This window comes from Dipodomys merriami, unplaced genomic scaffold (assembly GCF_024711535.1).
Source record: "Dipodomys merriami isolate MVZ:Mamm:240054 unplaced genomic scaffold, mDipMer1.0.p SCAF_198, whole genome shotgun sequence".
Classification (NCBI taxonomy): Eukaryota; Metazoa; Chordata; class Mammalia; order Rodentia; family Heteromyidae; genus Dipodomys; species Dipodomys merriami.
This window is the reverse complement of record NW_027203359.1, coordinates 1523132-1541962: the sequence shown is the minus strand read 5'-3', so window position 1 is coordinate 1541962 and position 18831 is coordinate 1523132. Positions and strand designations below refer to the sequence as shown.

At 40.6% G+C, this 18831-nt stretch overlaps 1 protein-coding gene across 6 annotated transcripts in view; it reads right to left on the bottom strand.

The window, feature by feature from the left end:
- The window catches only part of LOC138831497 (EF-hand calcium-binding domain-containing protein 11), a 139565-nt gene that overhangs the window by 113387 nt on the left and 7347 nt on the right, over positions 1 to 18831 (bottom strand). For all 6 annotated transcript variants that reach the window (XM_070028578.1, XM_070028580.1, XM_070028576.1 and 3 more), the window contains 2 exons: positions 5610 to 5711; positions 4635 to 4725 (listed from right to left, as the gene is read on the bottom strand). In XM_070028578.1, coding sequence (XP_069884679.1) covers positions 4635 to 4725; positions 5610 to 5711 — 193 coding nt within the window. The remainder of the gene's footprint in view (positions 1 to 4634; positions 4726 to 5609; positions 5712 to 18831) is intronic.

The following is an 18831-nucleotide window of genomic DNA, read 5'->3' as shown; positions in this document are numbered from 1 at the left end:
AAGGGTGAACCACTGCAACAGCGATACTCAGTAGACACTATATTGGAAATGAACTTTACAACTTGGGGGGAGGAGAGTAACAGGGAGGGAAAGCAGGAGAGAACAGGTGAGGGGTAACACTGTTTGAAAAGAAATGTACTAATTACATTACTTATGTAATTGTAATCCCTCTATAAATCACCTTTCCACTAAAATAAATAAATAAATAAATAAATAAAGGTCTTGTTTAGTTATTGTGACACTCTGAATTAATGAATGATGCATCATTATTGCTCACATTAGAAAGCGAAATGACTCTTTGATGCATAATGTCCAAGTCTCTTTGAATCATTTATTACTTGTTTATTGCTTTATTGAAGCTTGACTTGGTTTACAAAATAAAACATAGTATGAGGAATTTCCTCAATCTTTAGAAATTTCTTTGGGAAAAAACTTGTAGTCATTGAGTAGAAGATGGTAAAGATTAATTTTTTTTCAGTCATTCAAACCACAAAGGATTTGGAGTTCAGTTAAAATTTCCCTTTCTAGTTGCCTTCCTACAGAGTACCTTTAAAGATTAGCTTTCTTCTGGGTGCCTCTGGGCCTGGGAAATGAACTCTATTCACATTGGTAGATTAAGCCAAAGGCTACTCCAGGTTCTCAAAAAGTGAGTTTAGCCTTGCTGGGCACCAGTGGCTCACATTTGTAATCCTAGCTGCTCAGGAGGCTGAGATCTGAGGATTGCGGTTCAAAGCCAGCCTGGGCCAGAAAGTCTGTGAGACTCATATCTCCAATAAACAACCAAAAAAGCTGGAAGTGGTGCTGGGTCTCAAGTGGTAAAGAACTAGCTTTCAGAAAAAGAAGCTCAGGGCAGTGCCCAGGCCATGAGTTCAAGCTCCATGACCAGCAAAAACAAATAATGAAAGTAGACTTGAAAACAAACATTATCAAAGTTTACATCACTAACAGTCTCAAAGGCTGATTCTTATTTTTAAAAACTGTACCAAAATATAGGGCTTTGTGTGTTACACATCTCTATTTCTATAACAAATATTTGCTCTCCTTTTTGAGCTTACAACATCACTTAATATTTTTATTTATCATTTATTCTAGGTTTATGTTGTTAATATAATTAAAAATATGTAACAGTTTAAACTCTGAGAGTCCATCACACTGTAGTTAGATTGTCCAACATTGTGAAATCCAAACAATAAATGTTGGTGGGGATGTGGGGAAAAGGGAACTCTATTACACTGTGGGGAATGTAAACTAGTACAACCACTCTGGACAGCAGTCTGGAGGTTCCTCAAAAAACTCAATATTCTTCCCTACAACCCAGCCATACCACTCCTGGGCATTACCCAGAACATCATAAGATAGGATACTGTAAAAACGCACATCCACGTTCACTGCCACACTATTCACAATAGTCAAGTTATGGAAACAACCCAGATGCCCTACAATAGATGAGTGGATCCAAAAAATGTGGTTCCTATATACAATGGAATTTTACACCACCATTAGAAAGAAGAATACTATGTTATCTGCAGGGAAATGGATTGGACCTAGAACAAATCATGCTAAGTGAAGTAAGGCAAGCTCAGGGGAACAAACAGCATATGTTTTCCCTCATATGTGGAAGCTACATCTAAAATACATTGGGACATAATAAATTATACAGGACTCTAGGCATTAACACACAGTGAGACCAAAGGAAGATACTCTTAGGAGAGGAACGCAAGGCGCAATGCCTCTGTGCCTCTGATAGAAAATAGTATTTATCAAAATGAACTTTAGGAAACAGGAACAGAGATTTTTTTTCTCTTCTTTTCTGTTTTGTTTGTTCCTTTACCTGTCTTTGGGAGGGTAATGGAGGCACAGAAATGGAGTGTGTCACTAGAGATTTCTAGTAATATTCATTAAGAATAACTGTTATTTGATATACTGAACATCTTTGTTTTAATCCTTTGTCAACTTGAAGTTCAACTTGTTTTTATTTTTGTTTTATTATTGTTTTGTGCCAGTACTACAGCTTGAAGTGTGGGTCTGGGTGCAGTCCCTTAGTTTTTTTGCTCAAGGCTGTTGCTCTACGACTTGAGCCACAGCTCCATTTCTGTCTTTTCTTGGTGGTTAACTAGAAATAAGAGTCTCACAGAGTTTCCTGCCTAGGCTGGCTTTGAACTTCAACTTGTTTTATACTTAGTTTTAATGGCTATCATAGATGTCTCATGCAATTAATTATGTATCCCTGAATGAGAAACGGCCCTAACAATCTCAGTTTTTAATTCTATCCTTGAATAATGGTTTACAAGATTTTCAAACATTATTATTGTTGTTGTTATGTTATTATTATTTTGTCATAGCTAGCAAATGTCCATCTTTCCTTACATAACAGTCACTTATGAAAATGTATTAGTTATAAACTTTCACATTAAAAAAAATGTGATACAAGCACAGTAGCTCACACCTGTAATCCCAGTGGAAATGGTGAGGATCATGATTCAAGATTGGCCTGGGCAAAAACTTACAAGACCTCCATCTCAACCAATAAGCTGGGCAGGTGGTGCACACTTCTCATTCCAGTTACACAAGATGCATAAATATGAGGACTATGATCTAGGCCAGCCCAGGCGAAAATGCATAAAGGACTCGGGGCATAGCTCAAGCTGTAGAGCATCTGCTAGCCTGCATAAAGCTCTGAGTTTATACCCCAGTATTACCAATGAATCAAAAAACACAACAAAACACAAAAAAGTACCCTAAAACCATTGACTCTTCATGAGCTTTTCTGAGTCCAGATTAGAACCCTCTCTTTCCAATTTAGTGAGTATAGATGTGAAAATTTTAATATATGGCACCTACCATTTTTTTAATATATTCGCATTTTCAAATATCTATATTAAAAGGAATACATTCTCATTTTTCACTTGTTTCTTCTGGGAACAGATACTTTTCTCACTCATTGTTAAAACACTGCTTCTACTAGGAAAGGGTACATGGAAATATATTTTTCAAAAAATCTCTACAATGCAGCATATACAATAACCACTGAAACATATAATGGTCAGTAAATGTGGACAGCTTTTTAAAAAGGCAAATGGTTAAGATTTTCCATTTTCCTTGTTAAAACAACCTCTAGAAGGTAGAAATACATTGCTATTCAATTACCCATCTCTTCAAGAAGTATACAAAAAGATGCTAGTATGCTTAAAAGAATTGACTTTCACTGAATGAAGCAAGTATAAAGTATAGCCCTTCTCTGCCCCTCTTCAGTAGCTTGCACAGGTTTGTTTGCCTGTGAACTGTGCAGGTGCAGCAAATGAATTTCAAATATATCACTGAGGTAGTGATGATGTTGAGTCCTGAGTCAACTAAGCTGTTCAGTGATTTCTATTGAGCAGGGCTGGCTCATTAAATTTTCTCTCTAATGAGAATATCTGATGTCTCCCATTATCCATTCCCTCCCCTTTCTCAGCCTTGGAACGTCAGCTAGTGGGTACATGATAACTTGTTCAAAGCAGAGCCTACATTTTCTAAGCCCCTCTACCTGCTCCCTTGCAGAGGTGCATAGCCTCAATGGAAATACTGGTCTCTGGGATATAAGAAGGACTAATAAATACACAGCCTTTTAAAAAGAGTACAGATCTGCCTCCTTTGCCACAAACTAGCTGGAATTTAGATTTGGTGACTGCAACTTAAGCAGCCATCTTGAAGCAAAGGGCAGCCATGTATAAGGAAGCTATAGCAACAAGAAAGGGAGACCCAGGTCCTTTACAACTCTGTTACTTTCATGCAGATGTGGGTTGCCATTCTTATACATGAGAGAAATGCATATACCCTAACTAACACACATGGTGACAGTTCATGGCAGATGTCAGAGATGAGAGAGCCCTGCCATTTTCCCATGTCCACATGAGCTTGTGCTATTAAGATTACCTTCAATCTGTGGATTTCTAAGAGAAACTACCTTTAAGCCACTTGTCCATTTTGTCAGGATTAGTTCAATATAATTTTTTTTTTGTCCATCATGGGGCTTGAACTCTGGGCTTGGGTGCTGTCCCTGTGCTCTTCAGCTCAACATGAGCACTCTACAACTTGAGCCATAGCGCCACTTCCTGTTTTCTAGTGGTTTATTGGAGATAAGCATCTCACAGACTTTCCTGAAGGCTGGCTTTGAACCATGATCCTCAGATCTCAGCCTCCTGAGTAGCTAGGATTATCAGGCCAGCTGATAATGATATAATCTTTAAACCACTTTATCAGCTATCTGTGAACTGCAGCCTGCATCCACAGCTTAGAAAGCAAACAAAGGCCATCATTAGTCACCCTCATCATCTCTCTCCAGACAATTCAAGAGCCACATGTACCCTGCACCATGGGAGAACCTCAGTATCCACATTCAAAAATATATATTCACACTTTTTGATTGATAATGTAAATATACCAAGTGCTCGCTTTCTTCCTGCTACTGTCAGAGGTGTGGCTGGAGTCACAGTTGACTACAGATTGCCTTTCAGGAGCTATGAAATACTGTGTTGAGATGGAAGTATCCAGCCGCAGAAAATTAGCACAGACTTCCCCATAAAACTATAAACTCACAGAGACAATGGTCAATCAAATAGTAAAGACTGACATCAAGATTTTAAGAGCCTTACCTGAACACCTCAATCACAGTCCTTTCTGGCAACCTGGGAGCCACTTGTCTAAATGCCTTTTGGAAATCTTCCAAAGTTAAAAATCCACGATCTATTTGAAAACATATGACATTCACTTACTTCTGTAAACTCTATGAAATATTACTTCAATCCAAATATTTATTTAAATATGCTGTTACAAAGAAAGTAGTAATTTATAGGTGAGCTTTCAGTGAAGGTAATCTGAGATGACCTTGGTGGGAGAATTTAAGAATCTAGTGAAATTCTCCCCTTCAGTACATTCCCAAATTACTAGGAAGGTCATTGCCAGCACTGCCCTTTGGCTGGTTCTTTTAGTCCTGGGGAAAAAGACTATCTAGAGCTATGGCTGCCCTAATACCATTAGGCTTTGAGTCTGTGAATTGCCAAAAACATTTCAGTCTTCAAGATTCACTTAGTTTCTTATTTACTATTAGATTTATGATACATTAATATACAGAAAGAAATCCTAACAGCAGTCAAGACACAGAGTCTAGAAACCCCATTCATCTTATCTGGGTGAATCTGTGGGGTTGGAGATCTGCAGACACCTTTTCAGCCACAGCCAGTATGGGAAACAACTCCCCAGCCACATGTGGGTCAACACAGGAGCTGTAAGCAGAAGCAGTTCAGTCTCCTATCCTTTCACAAGTGGCTTTAGCCCATATCCACCCATGCTGTAACCACAGTGCAGGTATAATATGTATGTACAGAGGTATAGTATATGTTATATAAAAGTGCAAATATTATCTCATCAATAGTATATGCCGAGAACTTAAGATCACAATAGAGGAAACAAAATTCCCACTAATACCTAAGATATTAGCAAAAGAATACAGTAAAATACTTCTCCAAGTATATATTGCATATCTGACTCCCTGAGTAGTCATTTCTATTTCTAATTCCTTAACAGCAATTTTTAGTATCAAAACATTTTAACATTTTAAAGAGACTTACAGTGCACATCAAAAGCTGTGAAGATGTGTCTTATCTCATTCCGATACAGTTGAGCTTCCTTCTTTTTCCGAACAATATTTACAAATTCCTCAAGTGATAAACCTAGAAGTCGGGGGAAAAAATTCATTGTGAGGATGAGTATCTCTCTCAAAAAAAACAGACATGAATAGTAAGAAGTATCATAAAGAAACCAATAGTCTTCAGTTCATAAATGGTATTTATTCCTAGAGTTAAAAAAAAAATTCTGCAGGGCACTGGTGGCTTACACCTGTAATTCTAGCTATTCAAGAGGCTGAGATCTGAGGATGGAGGTATGAAAGCAGGAAAGTCAGTAAGACTCTTCTCTCCAATTAACCACCAGAAAACTGGCAGTGGAGCTGTAGCTCAAAGTGCTAGAGAGGCTTGAGCAATAAAGCTCAGGGACAGCACCCAGGTCCTGAGCTCAAGCCCCATGACTGACCAAAATAAAAGACAAAGAACAAAACAAAACAAAAGACATTCGGCTACTTGCTAAGTAAGTCCAACCCTAAGCAATCCATCGTGAAAATGGCAGACACCCTTCTGTTCATGGAGATTTTTCTAAGGGATAAAGGACTGACGACCTTGAGAAAGTTTGAACTTGGTCTCTAACAGATCTAAAAGATGGGCATAAAGCTACTTATTAAATAGGGTTTCTCCTAATTTTCTTTCTTTATGCTACTTTGATCTCTCTCTCTCTCTTTTTCCTAAACAGATGTCATTTCAGCAGGGTGCTTTTTTTTACTTCCAACTGGGAGATCAGGTCAGAGAAGTAGTTTCTCAAAAGTCAATACCAATTGCAACCCCCCAGATAAAGGTGGAGAGAATATTCCATAAACAATAGAGCTGGCTCTACTCCAAGCCCTGGCTACACCCCACAATGTGCCCAGCAGCTTCGGGCTTAGCTTCCTGTGACTCGCCTAATAAAAGAGCCCAGCAGGATAATGTGAGATTGGATACTGTGCTTACAATGTCTATTAAACTGAATTCTAATGTGATCTTTGCAGTAGGTTTAAGAAGCAGAGCCAAGAATTTAAACATGTAAGTGAGTTGAGCTCAATATGTGTGTGTATATATATTTAGAGAGAGAAGTTCATTTTTATAATGCTTGATTTCCATTTTTAAAAAGCTATCATTCTGTTTTAAAAATAGACCAAATCATGTAATAAACCACATGGGACATTTTGCTTTGTAGTAAAGCCACGGGTGTTCAGTCTATCTTTCCTAAAATACTTTTTTTGTTCTAAAATAAGATTTTTTGTGTTTTTTGTTGTTGGTGGTGGCGGTCATGGGGCTTGAACTCTGGACCTGAGCGCTGTCTCTCAGCTTTTCAGCTCAAGCCTAGTGCTCTTATCACTTGAGCCATGGTGCCACTTCCAGTTTTCTAGTGATTTATTGGAGATAAAGAGATTCACCGACTTTCCTGCCTGGGCTAGCTCTGAACCATGACCTCAGATCTCAGCCTCCTTAGTAGCTAGGATTACAGGCATGAGCCACCAGCAGCTCTAAAACAGTTTAAAAATGCCAAAAATAGGGGCTGGGAAGGTGGCTCAGTGGTAGAGTGCTTGCCTTGCATGCATGAGGCCCTGGGTTTGATTCCTCAGCACCACATAAGCAGAAAAAGCCAGAAGTGGCGCTGTGGCTCAAGTGGTAGAGCACTAGTCTTGAGCTGAAGAGCTGAGGGGCAGCGCCCGGGCCCAGAGTTCAGGCCCCACAATTGACCAAAAAAAAGAAAAAAAAATGCTAATGCTAATAATAATCCCCTTAATTTGCCTAGGTTCTCTTATTCAAAGTCAAGGATTTAATTTTAAAAAGTCAAAGATTTAATAAAAAAAAAAAAAACCAATTCAGATTTATATTTTTAGGACTCTCTGGAAACATACAGGGAAGAGAAGGACATGAGTCTGGTTCCAAGGAAAACACTGGCTCAGCTGGGATATAGGGGGTCATTAGGTAAGGGCCACATTAGCACACTAGGCCACAGAAACAGACTGGGGGAACACTTGGAGCACAGCCTAGTGAGGGAGAGGCCTCTTACAGGAGATACTTAGATAAGACCTAAGCATCAATGAAAGCAGTCTATGCCAAGACCACCAGTTAGGAAGGTGGGAAAATGAAAAGAGGCCATGTATGGCTGGAAAACCGTGAGAAGACCAAAGAGGGAGAGGGTGAAAAAGGGAGGGGGAGAGTGGGAGACAGGGAAGGAGAGAAGACAAGGCTGGTAAAGGAGGCAAGGTCAGATCTCACAGGTCCTCTTGAGCCAAAGGGAATAATCTGGGCTTCATTTAAATTGCAATAGGAAGCAATAAAAGGTTTGAGTTGAGAATTGACATGATCTGATTGCAATTTTTTTTTGGGGGGGTGCCAGTATTGGGGTTTGAACTCAAGGCCTGGGTGCTTATCCCTGAGTTTCTTTTGCTCAAGGATAGAGCTCTACCTACTACTTGAGCCACAGCTCCCCTCCCAGCTTTTTTGGTAGTTAATTGGAGATGAGAGTCCTACAGACTTTCCTACCCAGGCTGGCTTCAAACCATGATCCTTAGTTGTCAACCTTCTGAGTAGCTCGTACTACAGGCGGGAGCCACTGACGCCTGGCCTGATCATCTTTATCACAGAAGTGATCTGAAAAACGTTACTTCCAGTCCTACCATTTTGTTGGTTCTCTCAGTCCTGGAGAAATGACTATCTACAGACATGGCTGCCACAATAGCTTTAGGCTTGGAATGTTTGTGGTGGGCTGGAAATCAGATGGCAAGCATAACCTATACATTCTGAGTTGAGGGGTGCTTTAAGGAGAGGAGAGTTGGGCGCCAGTGGCTCACACCTGTAATCCTAGCTACTCAGGAGGCTGAGATCTGAGGATTTTGGTTTGAAGGCAGGCTGGCAGAAAAATTCCCATGAGATTCTTATCTCCAATTAACCACTCAAAATTCAGAAGTGGCACTGTGGCTCAAGTGGTAAAGTATTAGCCTTGAGCATAAAGAGGCTCAGGGACAGTATCCAGGCCCTGAGTTCAAGTACTACAAGCTCAAAAAATAAAATTTAAAAAAAAGATGAAGTCTGGATAAAGAGGAAGACTGGTGGGAGGAGTTGTGACTGGAATATGACAAGCATCCAATGCTATACAAACAACTAAGGGGAAGCTGCAGGGAGGCAAGCAAGGCACATTTCCCAGCATCCACTGGGCCATCTGGACTATGTCCAACCAACACCTATCCTGCCAAATACCTTAAGTCATCTCATGATGCCCAATATAAGCTATGTAAATAATTGTTAGTGTTAAGGGCAGACGGACAAAGTCTGTGCATGTTCAGTACTGACACCATGTACACGTGGCTGAAGCACAGCACCTGCGCTCCACAGGGTGACTGCGCTGTACTAAATTAGCATGGGTAGCCCTTCCCCCTCCCTGTAGATGCGAAGGATAGCAACTGATGATGTAGGTCCACTGCCATTGAGTTGCCCAGTGACCAGAGAACATACTTTAAAATGCTAGCTGAAGTTAACATTAAAGTTTAGTCAGCCATACTGACAGAAGAGCATATCCACATTAATTTCATAAACCTCAAAAGCAAATAAATTAAGTTGCTTCTGGAGCTGTTGAAATTCTTAAATAATTTCTTTTCTTTCTTTCTTTCTTTTTTTTTTTTTGACAGTCAAGTGGTTTGAACTCTGGGCCTAGGCACTCACTCAGCTCAAGGCAAGCATTCTACCACTTGAGCCACAGTGCCACTTCTTGTTTTCTGAGTAGTTTATAGAGATAAGAGTCTCATGGACTTTCCTCCTCAGGCTGGCTTTGAACCACGATACTCAGATCTCAGCCTCCTGAGTAGCTAGGATTATAGGTGTGAGCCACCAGCACCAGGTTTCAATTCTTCATTAATTTCTTCATTGATGATGGTGGATTTTATGGGACTAATTATAATCTGACCCCAGCCTACTTCTCTGGTGGTCTCCCTAGCAAAATCCCCAGTGCTCTGAGCACCTGCTACCTTTGGTTATAGAAGCATACCACCTGAAAAGCACCTTCTCCTTTATTTCTGCTTATATCTCCTTCCAGATGTAGCTTGAGCATCATCTCCATCTTTGAGGCTTCCCTGATTTCTCCTAGTAAAGTCACTTTGCTGTGATGGAGTCCAGTGTTTGTGATTACGATCTGTGGTAATTATCTGTCCACACTTGCAGGGAAAGTAGTTTGCACTGTCCAGAATTTCATCTCCAAGACTTTGCCTTGTGTTCTACATGTCGTGGACAGCTATTACATGTTTGCTGAATAAGTAATATGCAATGAACAAATAAAAGCTGAGCATGGTAGCTCATATCTATAATCCCATCTACTTTGGAGAAAGAGATCAGAAAGACCCAGGCTGAAGGCCAGCCTAAGCATAAAAGTTAGCTAGACTCCATCTCAATTTAACAAGCCAGATATCCTAGCTATGTGGGAGGCCAAAGATAGGAGGACAATGGCCTGAGGATGGTTCTGGGCAAAAACACAAGATCCTACCTGAAAAATAACCAAAGCAAACAAGTTAGGGGTGGCTAAAAGGACAGAGCATTTGCTTAGTGAACTCAAGCCCTGAATTCAAACTTCAGTACAGCTAAAAAGAACAACTAGAACCAGAGACCAGTAGCTCACATCTGTAATCCTAGCTTCTCCGGAGGCTGAGGTCTGAGGATCATGGTTCAAAGCCAGCTTGGGCAGAGACTCATCTCCAATTAACCACCAAATAACCAGAAGTAGCACTGTGGCTCAAGTTCGTAGTGCCCTAGCCTTCAGCAAAAAAGTCCGAGTTTGAGACCCATCAACAACCAAAACTAAAACAGAAACAAAAAAGTAGGAAGATGTTATTTCTAGTTTTCAGCAAAAAGCATTAAGATGTGTTTATAACTTAGAAGAACTTATAACTCATCTTATAACTGCAAAGTAATGCCCAGAAAGTAGGTCACTTTATTCACATAGCCAGCAAAATGAACTGTCATTGTACAAACTCCGACTTTAATATATAGACGATAATCTAGTACAAAATAAACAAAATTCAGAGAGTAGGAAAATGCACTTGACTTATCACTGCACCTGACTTAGAGAAATGATGGGGCTATAGCACCGTCCTATGGTTTGATGCATGATTGTGTAGTGGTGTAGTGCCTGCTATGAGCCAAGAAACTGTGTGAGAGCACAATATTAGGCCCTGAGTCCAAGCCTCCACCTCCCCCCGCCCCACACACACAGTGTAGAAAGAGATTACCTGGGAAAAGGAAAGGGGACCTGGAGGAAGGGGAACAAGAGAAAGCCGAGCAGAAGTGGAGAACATAATCTAAGAACGTTATATGTGTATATGAAAATGTCATAAAGAAATCTATTATTTTGAACAGTGAATATATGCTAAAAACCAAATACATTATGTATTTGGATGCCACATATGTATTTGGAGCTATAAAATATCCAGGCCTGTATTTCATACTCTTGGAGTATTAAAAAGCAAATGTTCTTTAGTTTTTATTAGGAGAAAATGTATGCAGATTTAAATTGTATGTTTTATTACAGCTTAGAAAGAATCTAATAAATAACACAAGTAACTTGGTACACTGATCGAGTTCTTTTATACTGCTCCCCCAGTCACATACCTTATATTTTATATAAAGTTGATTTTGACTCAAAGGGGAGGAGTCAAATCACTGAGGACATACTAAATTGTGCTTTCTAGCATGCCCTGCCCCCATGCTGTCTTCCAGAAGGATACACATACAAACCAAATCCCTTTTCTGAAAAGACAGAGGCTTCACTGAGCTTGGCTCTCCTGTTGTAACAATGTGATCACTTCCCAAAGCTAATAATTTACTATTCTTAAAGCTCTGCAATATAAGCACACTAATGTAAGTTTTGTATCTCTTGCTGCTTTTTAAATGGCCTAGAAATAGAATTCCTAGTGTTAGCTCCACCTGCTGTCACAATATTCAAACCTGAAATTACCACCTCACAATACTTTCAATCATTCCATTGGCACCAGGTTTTGTATCCAATGAGAAATGTATTACCAGTATTCTCCCTGGAGTCAAAGAATAGGTTTGGAAAATTCCACTTCCATATACAATGTTGACTTTTCTATGTACAGTGTTCCACTGATAACAGTTACCCAAAGACTCTATACTGGAGTTACAAATTAATATCACCACACACAGGTGGATCTGTGTGCTCACCTGCATTTATAAATATGTCTACAGAAGGTATTCAGACACTGCCTGTGTACTTGGACTCTGTATCAGCAGTCTGCACTTTTCTTTCCTAGTAGGAAAGTTCCTTAATAAAACAGGTTTATTTCGACTCAGCAGGAGCTCATGGAAAAGGAAACTGCTCACTGGATGGCAGCAGAGAAGTAAAGAAAGAAAGAAAGAAAGAGACTGGTGTTCTAATATCTCCTTCAAGGGCCTGCCCCAATGACCTAACTTCCTTCTGCTAGGCTCTGCCTTCTCAAGGTTCCTCCACTTCCTGGTAGCAGCTCAGGCTAGGAACCAAACACCCGAGTCATGGTCTCTGAAGGGTACTTAAAGTCCACACCATGCCAAGCACTGATCCTCTTCACAAACCCTGACTCTGAAAGTCTACACTTCTCACACAACTGGGAAAACACCCCCTCCCATTTTATAACCTATCCCCTCAGTAAAATGGACTCTTTTCATGTTCTCTAATGAAAACAGCTATTTATTTTCACATCTCAAACTATTCAATTCGTGTGATATAGAAATATAGGCAGATGGGTTAGGGATGTTATTTCTTTTTCTACTTGTGTATGTGGGGTTTTTTTTTGTCTTGTTTTAAAGCCATTTCTCAGGAGAGTAATCATCTTTCACCACAGGGGTGGAGATATTCAAAGAGTCCAATAAAACAATACAAAATTTCTCCTTGAAAGTTCCACTATGTGTAGTGTGTATGTGTGTACTTCACATCACTAAGCTTCAAGATTGGCACATACAGAGAAATCCTCTTGAAAGTGAAGTAGTCTAGTGTCTGTCTAGCACAGTGAGCTCAAATTAGAAACTTTAATAAACCTGGGGAGAGTTATGAAGGAAACAATAAAAATGCTAGGTTACTTGGACTGGAAGTCCAGTCCTCGATCAAGGGAAAGGGAAGGAGCTCATGTTCATTGTGCCATGCATTAATTCCCAAAGACTGAAAAGGCCTAAAACCAAGGACTTGCAAGAATGAAGTGACTCACACCTCAGCTCTTAGGAGGATGAGATCTGAGGATCAGGGTTTGAAGCCAGCCTGGGCAAGAAGAGACTCTTATCTTCAACTAACAATTAAAAAGCTAGAAGTGGAGCTGCAGTTCCAAAAGCTAAAGGACAGTTCCAAGTCCTGAGTTCAAGTCCCAGTATCGGCAGTATTGGCACCAGAAAGTAAGTATAATGTAAGCCTGCTCTAGTTGAGAGATCAAATTCAGAATATGACTTTTGGAGGCCATGGAGGGAAAAAGGTATATGATGTGTTTGCATAAGAAGATTGTAAAAGCAGAAGCTGGAAGTTAGATCAGCAATGAGGTTGTCACAGCAAGACAGATAAGGAAAATCACAGGGCTAATAAGTTCTTCCAGCTGCCTGGAGAAAAGCAGAAAATAAAGAGAAAAGAATCTACCTTAACGGAAGAAATCAAGTTTTACTATATCACTGGGAGGAAAATGAGTAAAAATAGGTCACAACAGAAGAGAGAAATCCAAGCCAATAAAACCTTATTTCCATCAAATACGGATGGGAATTGTTACCCTTTTTATTATGTACATCTCCTATTCATAAAGTTCCAAAGATCCCTCCACGTTCACAGGGCAAAGGCCTAACACTTTGACAGTGCGATTTAAAGCCTCATTCTCCTGCTTGGCAAACTGGTCCCTAACCCATCCCAATTCTCAACTCCCATCTGATGAGAAGATGAGGCTGAACACAGATTACTTATGGTCAGGAGGTGTGCAATTTATAGGTACCAGTGGTAATAATACTCCAAGGTTCAGCTCATGGTAAGATGCTACATTAACTGGGCCTGGGGAAACAAATCTGAATGGGGAAGTGTCAGGGGTTGTTAGAAAAGGGACAGAAATCTGGGAGCGATTCTGGCCACTGAAGGTGGACACCATGGGGGTAGAAAACCTATGAGAGAAACCCCACAAGGGTTGTAGAGTTGTATGAAGACAGGATCCTCACCTGCCATTAGGTAACCTGCCTTAGCCCGGCCAGCTACGTGCTGAGGACAAAGGCCACAGGAAATCTCCAGACCATTCTATGCTTTGGTGGGAGTACAAGGGGGGGCAGGGAGGAGTGGGAAGATGATCTGAATCCAAATGCTGAGTTCTCCCTGGCAGAGCAGAGAGGCCCTCAGAGCTGGAGGAACATGGCTGACACCTCTCCACATTCACTTACACATTCTAGCCTCTGGTTTTCTCCAAATCTGAATCCCACCCACCTCCAATGGCCGACTCCACGCACACATCTGCCTAGGAACTCTGAACTCCTAAGGGCTTTCTCTTTCTTCCCTTCCTTCCTTTCTTATGGGGCTCCTATTTCTTTTCTTTCTCTCTTCTTCTTTCTTCCTTTCTCTCTCTCTCTTTCCTTCCTTTGCTTCCCTCCCTCCCTTCCTTCCTTCCTTCCTTCCTTCCTGTGTCAGTCTTGAGGCTTGAACTCATAGCTTGGGTGCTGTGTCTGAGCTTTTGTGCTCAAGGCTAGCATTCTACCACTTGAGCCTCAGCTCTGCTTCTGGCTTTTTTGGGGGTAGTTTATAGGAAGTAAGAGTTTCATGGACTTTCCTGCTCAGGCGGGCATCAAACCATGATCTTCAGATCTCAGCCTCCTGAATAGCTAGGATTACAAGTGTGAACCACCGGCACTCAGTTTCTTAAGGAATTTTCTTGCCTACAGCATTTGTGTAATATCTAACCATAAAAGAACTTTTTTTTTTTTTACCTCTCTAATATATAACATGTTGATTTTAGAAAAAAGTCACCCTAGGTTCATAATATGAAACCAGTCCAAGCAGAAAAGTATAAAAGATCTCCAATTAACTAGTAAAAAGCCAGAAGTAGAGCTGTGATTCAAGTGCTAAGAGTGTTAGGCTTGAGAATAAAAAACAAAGGAGAGCACAAGGCCCTGAGTTCAAGCCCTAGTAATAGCACACATATACACACATACTAACACACACACACACACACACACACACATCCTTAACATCCATATCAGTATTTTATTCTTTCCCATCCTTACATGAAACATATCCCTCACTCTCTAAATGGATAATTTAATTAATTAATGGATAAATTTCTGTATGGTACCGTGATTATGACTTCAGGACATGGTAATCTAGCTAGGTGCCTGTAATCCTAGCTACTCAGGAGGCTGAGATCTGAGGATCATGGTTCAAAGCTAACTGGGGCATGAGAACCACCAAAAAGCCAGAGTGGAGCTGTGGCTCAAGTGGTAGAGTGCTAGCCTTGAGGGAAATAAACTAAGGGATAGCATTCAGGCCCTGAGTTCAAACCCACTACTGGTACACATGTGTGCATGTATGTGCATGAGCACACACACACACACACAAATAAACAGTGACCTTAATTTGTATGCAGTTTTCTAATTACAGAAAAGAATGAAGCATCTAACTGAAATGAGATTACCCAGCTTTTCCTTGGTCTTTGTTCCAAAGGTGGTCCCCAAACCCCAAGACACACATAACTACAAGGCCTTACAAAGACTAGAAAATGAAAATTTAAATTTAGGAGAATAATATATGTAATAGTCAAATAACACATCAGACAAGATAGTAAGAGATAAAAGCATTCGAGCCAATTGACCATTAACCTAATCACCCACAAATTATTTTTCAATTGAACTTACACTGGATAGCATGGTTGAGTCAGACAGCCCATAATTACCATGAGGGTGAGTCAATCTCTTTGATTTTGCCATCATTCCAAGTTAAAAGGTTAAAAGTCAAGTTCCTAGAAAGTGTTATAAAATGTGGTCTTATAAGGAAAAAACATTCAATGCAACCAACTAGTGAAAGCAAAACTGAGGTGATTTGCTCACTGACCCATGGGACAGGGTTTGTGTGGAGTAGGGACAAGAGCTGGGCGGGCAAAGTGGACAGTGGGTGGTTCAGCACTCACCTGGTTCTCATCTGCAGCATTTAACATACAATAAGCAAGAGCCCCAAGCTCTTAACTGCTTAACTGCTGTTATTCATGTTAAATGCCCTACAGTTTATCCCACAATGCAGCCAGGATACCTGAGACCTATATACTCAGAGCACATGGCCTTCTTTTTTTGGGTCTTGGGTTTTGTTTCACATTGGTTTTCTTTATTTACACCAACATGTATTAATTATACAAAGGGATTACATTGTGGTACCTCCATACATGCACATAGTTTTGGTTTTTTTTATCTGATACACTTTCGCTCCTCTTTATTATCCCTCTTGGATGTATGTTATTGTTGTTGTATTGGACTTGTATCGGTAGTACTAGGGTTTGAACACAGAGACTCTCTGCCTGCTAGGCAGGCTCTCTCTCTATGGCTGAGCCACACTTTCAATTCCTTATTACACTAGCTTCAATTCCTGCAGTGATGTAAACCTGGACCATAATCCACCTATCTTAAGCTTCCCATTGTTGGTGGGATAACAGGTGTACATCAATACTTCCCAGCCTTTCATCATTGGAGTCTCATGGACTTACCTACCTGGGCTGGACAGGGCTAGAATCATCATCTTTCCAATTTCAGTCTCACGTTGCTGAAGATGACAGGTACATGACACCCCTATCTATGGTTTAAGAAGGGGTCTCACGAACTCTTCTGCCCAGGCTGGCCTCAAACAGTGACCCTCCCAACCTCCCAAAAAGCCAGGGACCCAACAGCACCCAGTTGGGTTTTTTGCATTATTTTTGAGACAAGGTCCTCACTAGGGTCTTGCTAGGTGCCTGGGCATAAAGCTAGACCCTATCTCAAAATATCTACAGCAAAACCAGGCTTGAGTCATGGCTCAGCAGTAGAGCATCTGCCTAGCAAGTGCAAGGCCCCAAGTTCAACCTCCAGCATCACTAAATAAACAAATAAGTAAATAAGAGTTTATTAACTAATTACTAGAAGAAGATTGAAGGTCTGATTGCTTGGGTCTATGGGTCACTAGTTAGCTGTGCCACCCTAAACAAATGATGTCCTTGTAATAGATGAATGGATCAAATAAAAATGTGAGATATAGACAGATTTGTAGGTCCCAAAATATAACCTCCTGTGTAAATACACAAGGGCATATGCATACACTTAAGATTAAGTTACTAAAATATAATATATGCCAGAGTGAAACTGCATAGAGTAAACCTTAGAACAATGATCAGTTTAACAAAATGAGAATCAGGAAGCTGAATGAGATTTTAAGAGGGGGAAGTGTGAGGAGGGGGCATTGTGAGAATGAATGAAAAAGGGAACTGGGGATAAATCAAGCCAGTATACTCAGTGTTCACATGTGATAAAAGAAGTGGAAAAGTAGTGGCACTGTGGCTCAAGCGGTAGAGTCCTCGCCTTGAGCTGAAGAGCACAGGGACAGTGCCCAGACCCAAAGTTCAAGCCCCATGACAAAAAAAAAAAAAAAAAAAAAAAAGTGGAAAAGTGAGATGAGTCTGGGGAAGAGAACAGACTTTCAGGGGGAGAGCGATGGAAGGGGTGACACTTAAATCAACAAGTTACATTGCAACCCCCTTGTACAACTTTTTGAAGTTTAGCAAATAACAAGAACAAAATTGGGATGTTTCTAACATCAAATGGGCTTCATTGGTAAGATCAGAGTTGTGTTAAATGTCCACAGCCTTGTGCTCCTCAAGGATCTGCACATGGTAACTGTTCAAAAAAGGACAGCTAGAATCATCACCTGCAGTCCTAACAAGTGTACTACCTATGAGAGTGTTATACAACCAAAGGAGCCTACAAATACCAGGTATGTCATATTTCATTATTTTTCTATATCATTTTATTATTCTCTGGGGCCCACTTTCCTCATTTAGAAAAAGGGACAAAGAAAAAGGGACAGATGACTGTTTCAGGGCTTTGCTGGTTGCAAACTTCTTTCGTCTTATATAGAGAAATTATGAACAGGAATTGTACTAAAACCTTATAAAAGAGGTCATAATGCTGCATACAGAAATCAATCTCAATCAGGGATCTGCTGCTTCCTTAGACAAAGGGCTTGAAACTTTTTTCTCCTACAAAGATATTTCCTTGTTCTTGGATGGCCTAAATAGTCCTTCCCCCTTCCCCATACCCCCTCTCCCTTTCTTCCTTTTTCTATGCAGATACCAGGACAGGAAATAAAGGTCTCAGATTCTCAGCTGACACTCTACCACTTGGCCACAACTCCAGTATGGCTTCACACCAGTAAACAGGAGATGGAGTCTCATGGATTTTTCTGCCCAAGCTGACTTTTGAACAGAGATCCTCCAGGTCTCAGCTTTCTGAGTAGCTAGGATTACCTAGCACCTGTGCCCAGCTGCCTTAAACAGTTTCTGCAAGTATTTGCTTGTTTGGTGACAGGCAATTTTAAAAACATCAGTGGTATCTTTTTTGCTACTTATTCTGACTGCCCTCAAATTCTCCTGGTATGTACTTTCCTTTCACACACCCTACTCTTATTTCTAATTGCTTTGATGTAGCCTGTCACTCTTCTTAATGTTCACAGACAGACTCTATCTTCTAAGAAGACTAGAAGATCTTGAGAAGCAGACCCTGCATATCCAGCTACAGTCCCAAAGCAAAAACTAAGTGCATCCATCTTCAGAATCCTGCCCTTGCCTAAGGGTGGCTAAGCCAGGGTCAGCCCAGGACACGAGTCTGGACTTTGCCCCAGAGGCTGCTCAGCCACGAGGCCCTGCAGACACCTGCCATGACCTTGGTTTGAAATAAGAAGAGCTGTGGATGACACGAGTAGAATTTCCAAGCCATAGCAACCTGTGGGAACTTTGTGAAGCTGCAAATAAATAAATACCCTCTGGGAAGCCAAGATCAAGATTTACATTCTTCTTCAAGATTAGAACAGCAAGGAGAGAGACAACATATCTGAAAAGACACTTTATCTGCACATGAAGCTACTTCTATCAAGAGAAATATCCTGTAAATGGTACTCATAGCATTAATAGGGAAGAAAGGGAATTGATGGGCTGAAATGGAGTCAGGATTGAAG